Source organism: Epinephelus moara, chromosome 8 (genome assembly GCF_006386435.1).
Source record: "Epinephelus moara isolate mb chromosome 8, YSFRI_EMoa_1.0, whole genome shotgun sequence".
NCBI lineage: Eukaryota > Metazoa > Chordata > Actinopteri > Perciformes > Serranidae > Epinephelus > Epinephelus moara.
In genome coordinates, this window is record NC_065513.1 from 8,411,033 (window position 1) to 8,424,564 (window position 13,532).

The 13,532-nt window shown below is 39.2% G+C and overlaps 1 protein-coding gene across 3 annotated transcripts; it reads left to right on the forward strand.

Annotated features, from left to right (window-relative positions):
• Positions 1–1,373: 1,373 nt before the first annotated feature.
• On the forward strand, positions 1,374–11,909 carry LOC126394591 (tumor necrosis factor receptor superfamily member 10A-like). Of its 3 annotated transcripts, none has more exons than XM_050051507.1 (10): positions 1,374–1,529; positions 4,505–4,658; positions 4,848–4,976; positions 5,096–5,207; positions 5,382–5,473; positions 5,663–5,761; positions 8,777–8,814; positions 9,060–9,320; positions 10,146–10,182; positions 10,318–11,909. In XM_050051507.1, exons 1-10 carry the CDS (start codon positions 1,506–1,508, stop codon positions 10,605–10,607), a joined length of 1,236 nt encoding a protein of 411 aa, XP_049907464.1. In that variant the 5' UTR covers positions 1,374–1,505; the 3' UTR covers positions 10,608–11,909. The 3 variants fall into 3 exon arrangements, with proteins under 3 accessions (XP_049907464.1, XP_049907466.1, XP_049907465.1); XM_050051509.1 differs by having other exon boundaries at positions 9,060–9,149; XM_050051508.1 differs by having other exon boundaries at positions 5,666–5,761.
• Positions 11,910–13,532: the final 1,623 nt, after the last annotated feature.

The following is a 13,532-nucleotide window of genomic DNA, read 5'->3' on the forward strand; positions in this document are numbered from 1 at the left end:
ATTTTTTTTCAGATATCTTGATCATAGGGGTTTTAGGGACCCATTTAAAATGGACATACCAGTTGTTCCCTCACAAAAATGTAGCCTAAATTTGGAGCCTGTTTTAGCCCCCTTTCTGAGGAGGTAACCTGACATGGTTGGTACCGATGGATACCTTATGTTGTCTAGTTTTACAAGATACCCTGGTAGCTTAAAATATAAGCACACCACAGCCTCGTAATACTTGAGTAAGCCCCTGTTTTTAACTTTCTTGGCTTGTGAAAATTTAAAAAAACACCTTGTCATGTTTCAGATGTCTGAGTTGTTTAGAGTTCCACCGGACAGAAATTTCCTTCCGACCTTTTAGATGGTTTCACTTTAATAACTGATTGAGGGTCACAAACGTAAAAGTGTCCAATGTTTCACACAAAAAGCAAAGTGGAGAAAAAAAGAATGCAAAATAATGTAAAAGAATGGGCTGTATGTACGCTGTATACTACTCACAGGGGGCATTCTTCTATATGTGCTTTCACTTTAGGCTAACACTTTTACTCAAGGGATTGTTCTCTACTTGTTAGAGGGAGAGGGGTGGCTGGGGTGTGACGTCTTTGGATTTTTGGACCCTCCCCGAAGCCACAAATGTTTTTCCTTGAGCTTCCCTAAATGATTTGGGGAAAATGCATGACCCTCCCTCCATCATACATTAGTTGTTAGATTTTTTTTTTTTAAATTACCCGTTAATGTTTGAAAGTTAACTGTTGAAGACAAAATCCTAGAGCTGAAGACAGACTGGGTTTTCCACTCATTGTGCATGCATGATATTGGTTTATTTTTGGCCAAATTTTAAATTAGACAAAGAATACGGTGATTTCAATGAAATATCATTATTTTAAGGTCAGTTATTTATTTATTTATTTTTTGACAGAAGCATTCATCCCACATAATGTGTTCAAGAACCATTAGAAATTTGAAAATCCAACAATAATTTCTTGCTATGATAAATGGTGATAAATGATGGCACCTTCATGGACGGCATATAGTAAAATTACTACAAAATATGGGCATTTAAAGTTGTATGCCCCTCCCCTAAACCAAAATAAAAAACTTAAGTCCCTCCCCAGTGCTTAAAACATTATTTTTGCACCACCCTCTCCCCCCTTAGAAGTAACCAACAGTCCTTAAGTAGCAGGCTTTTGGATGCAGGACTTTTTCTTGTAAAAGTAAAGAATCTGAAAACTTCTTCCATGAGTGTTCTATGTTTTTCTTTGTGTTTCCCCCATCGATGAATGAAGTCGACTTCTGTCTTTCTATTTATCTGTCTGTCTGCCTGTCTGTCTGCCTGTGTGTCTGTGGGCTGGATGGTGGCCCCGCCCAGCCGATTACGTCATTGTAATTACCTCAGAGTCGTCACACCTGCGGGAAACTTCGAGACGAAAGCACACGCGACGCCTGTCAAATTATTTTGCCGCATAAAGTTTTGGAATGACTCAAATTAAGTTTGTGGATGTTGACATTTCTTCAAAAGCATGACCGAGTGGCTACAATGTTTGGTAAGTCTTTTAAACGGAACACCGAGCAAAAGTTAGTTAGTTTTGTTCTGGGCCCAGCTGCCAGCTCTGCCTTTAATTGAGTCATTAACTAGACCTCTGTTTCGCTCATACTAAGATGGCATTTCCTGAAAGTTGTCAACACTTCAGACATGGTTGAGTCATTATCCAAGAGCGTTTAGGAACTTTCATCATTCGTTAACTTTCACAAGTGTCTCAGAAGTCTTTTATCGGAGGTTAGTTTCTGTTGTATTAGCTGAATATGGACTGTCGAAGTGACAAGTATGGACATGTCCCGATGAAACTCAAGTTTATCAGTTCGTTTGTCATTTGGGAAATGAAATTGGGAACGGACATTTTTCTGTTTACCACTTTGTGTCTACACTCGAGCCTCTTCGCAGAATGTCACATTCGTGTGTCAGAGTCATTCCCAGCCAGTCTGAGCCCGTGGTGTGAAATTCCATAAGGGCTTAAACTCATTCATTCAAGCTTTTCCCCTCAAACACGACCGTGGGCTGCTCTCAAGTTCCTATGTTCAATTGCTGGGGATAAATTAGTGACTAACAATTAAAAAAGTAAAACTAAAATAATATCAATAACAATTTACCAACAAAACCCACAACATGCTAGTGCGTTGCCAATCTCCATATAGAAATGTGTCATTTTGACATGCTCTTGCAAATTACCGCACGTATATTTCCTAATTGCCGATTCAAATGTATTTTATTAACATTTCAGTAATCTTTCTTCAATTCGGCGTGGTTGTAATATCCAACAAATATCTTAACTCGCCTAATATTTTAGCTTTTATATCTGACCTGCGTGGTACTCACGCACTTATCCCTCTACACAGTCTGCTGGCGGAAGCGAGAGTAAACCACCGCAGAAAGTTTAATTTCATCAAAGTAAAATGTCGTTGTGGGGATTATATGCTTGCCGATTTGAAGCGTGACTCGAAAATATTAAGAGGATGCCTTTATATTGTGGTTGACATTTCTTATATATTTGTGCGTTGTTGAACAAGATTATTATATTAGTTTTCAGTTGAGGTTTGTATGATTTTTCCCTCAATGGAAGATGAAGTCTGACAGGCTTATTCTGTGGTGTGTATATAATATGTTTTTTGTTTTTTTTTACTACTTTTATCATAAGACACAAAGTAGGTCTGTGTGTGTGTGTGTGTGTGTGTGTGTGTGTGTGTGTGTGTGTGTGTGTGTTTGGCGTGGGTGCGCATGTGTTTGTGCTTGCTAGGAAGATGCCCTGCCCCGGCATGTGATCTCTGGCAAAGTAGGGCAGAATGGATATTCCTGGGAGATAATGGGTGTGGACAGCAATCTGAAATATGTTTGATTGCCTTATTTGGTTATTCCCTCCACCTGGCCAGGTGTTGACTGTTTGGACACACTGCGTTTGTGTCACTTTTGGTTAAACCTGCAGGTTTTAGATGCCATTCAATCAGCTTAGCTGATTTTCGTAGCACTATGTTCATTAGGCTCAGAAGATGGAGTTTGAGCCTGTCTGAAGGAAATCCCCTGCTCCCATCATATCCACCTGCCCACCTCTAATCTTGTGTATTAGCTTGTGGCCTGATCAGGAGTGCATTCCATTGGTTGGGCACGGACTTATGAAGTGTTGCGTCATCTTAATCATATCTCTATAAAACAAGCAGGAGAGGAAAATGACTCATTTTTTTTCTGTATGTTTGCAGTATTCAAACTTTTGATAACTATTCCTTGGTAAACAAGTCATTTCCTGTGAGCGGAACTGATGTATTTACAAAGACTCCAGACTGCCATCAAAGGAGGAGACTATCAGATACTCAAACACAGTAATGAGGGGGGAAAACTAAGTAATGAATGCATACTACCATAATATGTAAAATCCAAATGATTTTAAATAGTGAATGCTTTCACATTTCAGCGATTATGTTCCTAAAGTTTTACTAAATCAAATAATGTGGTAATTATTTATTTATTCATGTAAAAAGAAAAGCATAGCATCTTTTTGGAAAATGAACAAAGTGAAGTCACCAAAAGCAAACAGAAACAAATGGTTAGGGCTGCTGCTAAAGATGATTTATTTTTCATGAATCTTATAATTATTTATTCAGTTAATTGATTGATTAGGTAAATAAGCGGTACAATGGTGATTCACAAGCCATCACAGTCTCCCAGAGTCCAAGGTGACTCTAAAGTGTTGTTTGTTGCAACCAACTGCCCAGAGAGATTAGTTTACAATAGAGCTTCAAGAGCTTAATCGATTAGTTGTCAACAATTTAATTAATCATCAACACATTTGATCATTGTGTTTGCATTTTTTTTTTTTTTATGGAAAAAAGTCAAAATGCGATTGCAGCTTCTTAAAGGTGAATATTTGGGGGTTCTTTACTCCTCTTTGACAATTACCTATATATCTTTGGGTCTTGGACAAAACTAGACATTTGAGGACGTCATCTTGGGCTTTGGGAAATACTGACCCGGATTTTTTAACCTTTTTTTCCTGACATTTTATAGACCAAATAACTAATCGATTAATTGAGAAAATAATCTACAGATTAATCGACAATGAAAATAATCGTTAGTTGCAGGTGAAACAGGAGACTGTCCCATTTTTTATCAATTTGTTTGATCTATAAAATGTCAGATTTCATTAATATTTATTAGATAGAGAAATTTCCCCTTTTTTAGCAGAAGCTGACATATTGAAATGTCTTGTGTTGTCTCGCCAACAGTCCAAAATACAAAAGGATTCAGTCCAAAAAACAAACAAACAAACAAAAAAACAGTATTCAGGTTTTAGAGCTGGAGCTAATTAATTAAAAACAAAAAAACACCTACTCATTAATTTTCTGTCAACCAATTAATCATTTCAGCTCTACAAATGGTCATTAAAACTGATTGTACAACAAAAAGGGAGCAAACAATAATTACATTATTAGTTTATAACCTGTTGACTGCCGTCATCTTTTTCCTCCGAAGGTTTATTTCTTATTGATGTGGCCCCTCAAACCCATGGGGGCATTTCCACGGTCCAGCCGAGACGTGGGAGGCAGCAGGACACAGTGGGACGTCCTCTGCAGAGAGAACCTGGAGTACCAACAGGGCAACATCTGCTGTTTAAACTGCCCAGCTGGTAAGACACATGGAGCCACACTTGATCATGTCCTCTGATACTGAAGTTCTGTCCCCAGCTCGAATCTTACATCCATCACCAGAGCTTGATTGTGACTGGTTGATATTAAGATAGAGTGACAGGTTCAGTTCAAGGGTCAATGAAGTCAGTGTATAACAAGATTTTTGGATTATTTTCTGTGTGTGTTAGGTACACGTCTGATATCGCCCTGTGACAGAGCAGGACGGAGGGGGCAGTGTGAGGAGTGTGACGATGGGACATACACTGAGCACGACAACGGACTGAAGCACTGTTTCAAGTGCACACAGTGTCACTCAGGTAATTCTGCTTGATGGCTTTACACTATCGATTGGAATGAGTGCTGAAGAAAAATCAATAGTCAACCTTTTCAAAGTGCTCCAAGCATAAACTCCGACTTTTTCATGTTGCTTTCTCAGATCAGGAAATTGTAAGGCCATGTACTCACACTCAAGATGCTGAATGTCAGTGCAAATTGGGGAAATTTTGTGACCCTGATGATGCATGTGAGGTGTGCAAGAGGTGTTCAAGGTGAGTCTTTGCCAACCAGACAGAGAACACACCTGATGCTCAGTTCATTCAAAATGAGTGATTGAAAAAAAAATCCTTTTTATGTTGCACATTTCTCAGTTGAAGACTGCTCCTAAAAGGCCTCGCTCAGTTTAATTTCTTCATGCTTTCAATTTATCTTTTTGCCTGAACTAGGTGTGGAACAGATGAAGTGGTAGTGAGGAACTGCACCCCCACTGCCAACACAGAGTGCAAAAAAATCCAGCCCATCTCTGACTCAACCTCAGGTACACCACTCACTGAAAAGCTAAACAAACATAAAGACACCAGACATAAAAGGTCTAATATTCAGACCAAAAATACGTACTATGACTTGCATATCTGTCAAGCTGTAAAACCAGAGAGAAACAAAGTATGAAATTATTATTATACCATAATATGGTGCTGACGGTTTTCCATTGTGCTTTTTTTATCAGCAGGGACCTCTGTGACTTTGGTATGTGTGGTGATTGCTGGTGTTGTGCTGGTTATCGGGATAATGGTCTTTATATTCGTAAGGAGACGTAGAGCAACAGGTAGGTAAAAATCAATTTCTAGTTACCACAATCCCTGCACTATTAAATTGCTAAAATCTCAGTCTGTAGGAGAATTTACATACATGAGAGCAGCCCAGCGAGACTTGAGCTGAGACATAAATAAGAAATAAAAGCACCATTACTTGTATAAAATGAAATGATCAATAACAAATGCAGCAAATAAGTTATTCCAGTCTCAGAAAAGGTAAACAAATTATACAAATTATTTAAGAAATGTAATTGCAATAATTACATAAGATAATGTTGTACCTTTTTTAAAATGTACAAATACTACACACTGGCTGGGAAGAAATGCAAATAATTAATTTCTACGAAATAATAAAATAAGAATGAGGGAAAAGTGACTAAATTGTTAAATCATTTTAAACTATTCATTATAAGATCTTCAAGAACAGGCTGTAGTTGAATATCTGCCCTGTCACAATCAGCATATACTCAGTGGAACAATAATTACATCAACAGGTGCAGTCAGGAAATTAAGACCTGGCAATGGGAATTATGGCACGCAGTATGACACAACACGTTTTCATTTCTGACAACCAACATTTGATGCACTGTAGAATTGTTCGTCTTGCTACAGGCTAAAAGTCACATTCCTGTATAGCAGGAAATGGAGTGTCATCTTATATGGAAATATATTTGTGTCTTTATTACATGCGAGAAAATAAATGGAGGAGAAGAAGCCACAAGCTGTGGCCTCAGCTACAGCAGGACAGAGAGCAGGACAACCTGTTAACATACAGTTAACAGAACTAGCAGAAGTAGAAATAAAAAAACAGAGCGAGCTTACCGGAGCGAAGGGAGCTTAACGCACAGCGCACAGCTCAAACCCACTCACCGTCTCGCAGTGAGGAAGAGCAGACACCACGCTTTTCAAAGTCCCCTCCGAAGCTGCACACAACAGGAACGGCCAACACCGCTGTAAAGCGGAGAGTCACGGTAGCTGTGACACCATAATACGCTTTAACAGTACACAAACATTGCAGCACCCATGCCTACCTTCTGAGTCCCAAGTTTGGGTACAGAAACCGGAGCACGACACACACAAAGCACACCAACCGGAGCACGCCACATACAGCCCTCGCCAGGTAGAAGTGAGTGCGCCCGTGAGGGGAAGACCAAATAACGCAGGTGCCACCACTGCACAATTAGGCTCCGACAACTGGAAATTAGACCCAGCTGATGCCAATTAAGGGCGGAGGTGTAGCAGCGCTCACCCTGCCACACATGGAATGTTAGAAGAGAAAAGGACCGTAGTAAAGTAACGTTAATGGGATAACCTAGCTAGATGTAAAGTTAACACTAGCTGGCTAGCGCAGTTAATAACACAGTCTCGGTAAAATAACGTTAGGTGAGAAAAGGGATTCATTATAGGAATGATTTTGATAACCATCTTGCTCAGCTAGCTACCCATCGATTGTGTGTGTCACCATCTTACCCAAACATTGGAATCTCCGCTCCCAAATAATGCAGCGCATCTATGCCGGTGAATCCACCATGGTGGATGAATGATTCAGTTGAATTCGACTCCCAAGACGATCCTCACCTAGCTGTCAATTGAGACTGGCCAATGGGAACGTGGCCCCGCCCATGACATTATTTTCACAGTGAGAGCAAAATCCTGACACGAGAGCAAAGACTTAGGTTTTGAGAGAGAGAAGAAAAATGTTTTGAGAGAAACAAATTTTTTTTTTGAGAGAAAATGTTTTCACACTGATAGCAAAAAAATAATATTTGAGAGTAAAAAAAAGGTTTTTGAGAGAGTTTTTTCTTGGAAATCATTTTTTAAATCTCTAATTATTTTTTTTTATATTCTATGAAAAAATACTTTCTCTCAAAACTTTTTTTAGTCTCAAATATTATTATTTTTTGCTGTCAGTGTGAAAACTTTTTCTCTCAAATATTTTTTTTCTCTCAAACATTTTTCCCCTCTCATATCATTTATTTTCTCGCATGTAATAAAGACACAAATATAGCTCCATAATCTTAGGGCCTGGTCTTTAAATCTGATGCTATTCTTGTCAAATATTGAATCTAAAGACACTGGGATGTACAAGTCCACCACCATTAATAAATGTTGTTTAACAAAACTAAATTGCGTAGTTAGTAGTTCTAGGGCTACAACTACAGTGAGTATTTTCACTAGCTATTACTCTGTCGATTATTTTCCTGATTGATCTTTTAGTTTGTAGTCTTTTTAGTCTATAAAATATCAGGTGGTACCAAAATGGCTTGTTTTCCTTGATCTACAGTCCAAATTACACAGAAACAAGTAGTGTACTTAATGGTTTAGAGTGAGGGTGATGAACAGTGATGTCACTGCAGGCTTTGTGTCTTTGACACACATTGGCTGTGCTCCACACAACCGTGCCAACATGCTGCATGTTTTTGTATCAGTAAGGGCACAGAAACCTGCTGAACTGGACTCTCATAGCAGGTATGACGATTGTTTCAGATGATGATCACACAGGCACAGGTGGTGCAGCAAGTTATGTGCTGCAGTACCACTTCCTGCTGACGATGTTGGAATAGGGTGCAGTAGGAAAAAACGTAAATATCAGGCAGGCCTACGTAAAAAAACATGTTAAACAACTGCCTGCAAGGGTGTATGTCATCTTTCAAACCAAACTTGAAGCTGGACTGCTTTCAGCTGTTGACAAGTTACAGTTAAACACCTTTCCATCTGGATTCAAGCCACGTGAAGGTGGCTTTCTCAGTCTCTACCTTTTGCCACACTTTTGGTAAACTCTACCCAATCTGACACAAACTGGTGCTGTGTCAATCCGGTTTGACCTATGAAAATCCCCACACTCTGACGTCACTGATTTGTGTGGTCAGAGGTGCTGCAATGAAAGTTGGAACACAAAGACAGCAGCAGTAGTTTTCAGCCCTTTGTTATTTAGTGTCAGTTTACCCAACAAGAATAATTCAACTCACACGTCCCTTTAAATAGCTGCTTGTGGACTTTAACCTCTCTTCTCGTACTTTCCTCAGGCTCTCAGAGAAATCCTGACGGGCTAAAAGCTGGACAGGTGAGGAATAATTCTGCATATACTATAGGATGGATTAAAAGGAATGCAGAGCAGAACAATAAGCTGATCAAAGACTAAAGTTTGCTCAGATTTTATGGATAGATTTCAATCAAAGAATAAGGATGAATGCAGCAGCCCATACCTAATGTACAGTAGACTGAGAAAAATAAAGGTGTTTTAGAATGACTCATTCTTCTAAAGGACATATTGGATGCCATTTTAAACAAGTTCATCATCCTCTCCAGCATCACAGCGACACCTGTCCCGCTGAGGAAAGCAGCAATGGGGAAACCCGCAGGCCGAGCCGCATGAATCTGATCCCATCCAGGCAACTGGTGAGAGCCTTATCCTCCGCCGGTACGGAGGATGAGCGCAAAGTGCTGTGTGAAAGCCTCAGCAGCTCAGCCAGTAACTCCCAGCACAGTCTAACTGGCCCACCCTGCTCTGCCTTCCCTGCACCTCCCCCCCCCCAAGCCAGCCCCGTGGTCCTCAGGCAGCCCAACAGGGTGAGAGCAACAGCTCATTTCCACCCCTGCTTCCATCCTTGCTTCCTTCTTTGCTTTCTTCCTTTTTCATCTGCTTACTACTTGTTTATTTTATAATGCTTTGCTGTCTTAACGACAGACACTCACAGCTCTTTGGTCACACGGGTCTGACTGTGCTCCTCCACTCCATCACTATCATTCTACATGTGGGCTTAACAAGCTACACTCAGCTCCGCTCCTCTGACCAACACTTTCATTTAAAACTAGTATTGACTGTTCACTGTCTGTTCAGCTGCAGTTCAGCTGCATATTTACTGTGGTAAATATGCTGTGGTGTTGTGATGAATACTGCACAAGTGTCTCAGACAACTTGTCAACTTGTCTCTTTTCACCCAGTCATGTTTCAGATTCCTGGAAGTTGTGAATACTAAAATACATTTAAATGAAGATTTTCATTGTCCCCAGTGGTTATAGATGTTGATTAACCCCAGTGAGCCACTGATGATTTAAGTGTTGTGACACAGTTGCTCCTGTAATTGCTGTTCAAAGTTGTATTGATATTAGAATTGGATGAGTCACATGTTCCTTATTACACCTGTTAAAGATTAACATGAAGAGAGATATTCTTATCGGTCGGCATTCCTTTCATTTCAAACCTGAAATACTTCTTTGTTTTCTTTGTGCAAACAATTTTCAGTTCAAGCAAGGGAGCATGGCATTTTGAACATGCCAAGTAACTGAATAAGAGATGAGTTGTATTCACCAGGAGTTATAATTTATGACTCATGAAGAGTTTCAACACACTTGGTCGGATGTTAATCATTGATTCTCTCTTTTGTCATTTAGGAAGATGAGCAATTTCCCACGCTTGTTCCTGTGAATGGTAAAGTATTTTTCTTTTCATTCCTTCTCTCAAATATAACACTCCTCCTTAAGTCACTGTTGCCATTACTACAATGATGACAACATACCTGAGCAAGGTCAGGGTGCTTGAATGAAGCTCTTTCTTTGTTTGCAGGTGAAGAGTCTCTCAGGAGCTGCCTTCCGTATTTCGAAGAAATAGACTACGACCTTCACAAGAGATTCTTCCGTCACCTCAGGATCAACGACAATGAGATCAAAAGCAGAGAGAGCCTTCCATATGATGACAAGATCCATGAGTTGCTGAAGGTTTGGATGGAGAAAAGGGGCAGAGAAGCCAGTTTAAATGACCTGCTGAAGGCCTTACTTGATCTGAATCATAGGCGCACCGCTGAGATCATCAAGGAAAAGGCCCTTGACAATGGTCATTATGTCTGTAAGTGTTAATGAGGGGTGGATATTTTCACCCCTCTGAAAACATGTAGGTCTGTGGGTACCACTTATGGTGTTAAGTGTTCCTTGTTGCTGGAAGCTGATGAACCATCCAAAACTGGTTGGAGTAGCTTGCACAAGGCTACTGCCCATAGTAGTGTTTTGGCTTAGATAGTTTGTCTGTTCAGTTGTGGTAAAAAAGAGAATTCATGAGTCATGTAGTCTCATAAATATCACTCATGGTGTGAGGTCCTTGTTGGAGTAAAATTGTATATCGTCCAATACTGGTCAGATTAGCAACTCGCAAGGCTACTGCCCATAGAAGAACATACAAAGTGCATGTTTTACTGAAGCTGCTGCTACTTCAGTAAAGGCACTGTACCGTACTGTACAGCTCTGCTGGGGAAATGCAGGATGTTGTTTGGGTATACCACATGCCTGCGTGACCTCACACACACACTCCAAAAAGACAGCTTGAATTCAGTTGTTTTTGTCTGACTGAAGTGATTTATTCCTTCAGCTCTACATGGAGTAAAGTATTTAATTACAAGAAGTGTTTGCTGTCTTGGGCACCAGGTGTGCAAAGACCAAAGAAGAAAAATGCGCCTAAATCATAAGACAGGTTGATTGTTCATCAGACCTTATTGATGATTTAGCTCTGTTCATTTTCATATTTATTCAGTGACCAAAATAACTATTTGTCAATGAAAATGAATGTTTTAACGCATGCACTGATTGATCAGTAGAACACGTGAAGCATTGAACAAAATGCTGATATTTATGATGGTGGAGAGCAGTTGTGTTTGGGTTTATTTAAATAGTATGTTCTCTGCCTGTATTATTGATTGAAATTGATGTTTTGATCATGGTTCAGCTCAGCTACTTTACTCACTCAAAGCACCTGATCAAAATGGATTCATGTTTGTTTGTTTTTTTTTGTTTTTTTTTTATCTCTCCCTGTCTGTGATGTGTTTCTGGTCTGTTGTTACAGTTCTGTCATAATACTGATCAACACTGACATTTTAGAGGTTTACAGAACCACAAGAGGCTGTGCTGTGGGCCTCTGATGTGCCTCACCAAAGTGCTTTGTTTACCTTACAGAGAGATTAATCACAATGTTTCACACATTGGCTACTTTTACTTTTCTACTTGTCTGTTGCTTTCTCTCCTAGAGGTCATGTAGTGTTTGTCAAACTATTGTTTGTTTCTGATATTTTCATATTTACATTTTAATGAATTTTACAGACCTCTGTAAGGTTCTTGTTTTGTTTTTTTTAATACTTGAATGTGAATGAAAATAAACACTTTCCTTTGTCTTGATTTTTTTCTATCACTATTTTGAATGAAATGACATGTTTTAAGTTTCAAGTAGTGTTTTTACACAGCAAAAATATGGGTTATTGTGCACTGATGCAAACTCTCAGACAATATAATAAAAATACTGTTATACTGTCAACTGTAATTTGAGTTGAGTCAGTGTGCTAGCTATTAAACAGGGCCACACCCTGGTTAGTGCAACAGGAACCACAAGTTAGGAACAGGCACTCTACTCATGATAACATAAAAAGTGGATTATTAATCTGAATGGGATCAGTTTGTTTATTACGTAGTTAATCAGCTGCCTCCATGGAAAATGTAATAGATAAAGTCTAACATTACAAAAGCACGCAGATATACAACTTGTGTTTTTGAGAAGACTTGGTGAATATGTGTTGGCATACCAGATAAATCACCACATTCATGCCACATATTTGCAACAAGTCTGGGTAATCTGGGTAATTTCCCACAAATTGCGCAATGCTGAAACAGGAAAAAACATGCCATGCTTTCCAATACCCATACTGCTATATTATGTAGTGTGCCAGAAAAAGATTTAGTATGTTCCAATACATAGTACAGCAAATGCAATATGTTTTACTACATCTGGTCTGATTTTGCAGTATGCAAGCTAGCATGCTTTTCTGGCTATTTTGACCCACAATCCTCCAATCCTGATAGCTCATTGACAGCTCATAAAGATTACCAACAACAAAACATAACAACATAAATATGCAAATAATGACAGAAATGCACAAGTAATTTTGCTGTAATGAATATACATATAGTATGTTAGAATCTACTGTACAATGTATGCAATTATAACTTGCAACATTTTTAAACTAGACTACATTCACTGCAAAGTAACAGCAGCTGAGCTTTCGGGGTTGACCTCCGTACATGGCAAGCTCTGTAAATGGTGTCATGGGCTTATGTTTCCATTCAGTTTAAACACTCCCAAAAAACTCCAGGACACAGATGATTGACTTCCATGAAGTTTACTGGGAATCTTGTGAAACTGTAAACACAGTACAATGAAATATGTACATTATTAAACAAACCAAACATCTGGGTAATTAGTACAGCTTAGCTAGCCTAGCTGTGTAGCTAAAATGATGAGATACTATAAGCTAATCAAAACAGCAAGCAGCAGTGAAACGTAAAGCTAACTTAGCCTAGCAACGCAATTAACATCTTAGCCGTCTCAACATTCTAACAACTCAAAATAAGTGATAATTTAGTGTTACACGATGAAATCTACTCACAGACGCAGCCTTAGCAAAGAGGGAGAAAGAATGGCTATCAACTGAGGAGCTGATGATTGGGAGTGCTCGCACACAATTGTAGCTAATCACCGCATGGCAATTCTACTTCCTGTTTCCCAGCATGCACTGCTTCTATGTTGCTATGGTTACAAAAATAAAGAAATCACACTTAACTGTGGTAACAAAGTGACAACCATATTTTCTAGAGGCACAACAATTGGCTTTTTATTTTATCTTCAAGGTAACGGATGTATGAGCAAGAGGGTCAAAGTTCAGCGTGCAATGTTGTAAGGAAGTAGTATATCCTGATATGCAACCAAGGGCTTAAACGCTGACAAAATGCCAGTAGCTAGCTACA

Bases quoted from the DNA above. Each gene is read 5' to 3' on its own strand.
- LOC126394591 (XM_050051507.1), top strand. From the start codon at position 1,506: ATGACCGAGTGGCTACAATGTTTG. The intron at 1,530-4,504 runs GTAAGTCTTTTA...TTTCCTCCGAAG, and splicing joins CCGAGTGGCTACAATGTTTG to GTTTATTTCTTATTGATGTG. The intron at 10,183-10,317 runs GTAAAGTATTTT...CTTTGTTTGCAG, and splicing joins CACGCTTGTTCCTGTGAATG to GTGAAGAGTCTCTCAGGAGC.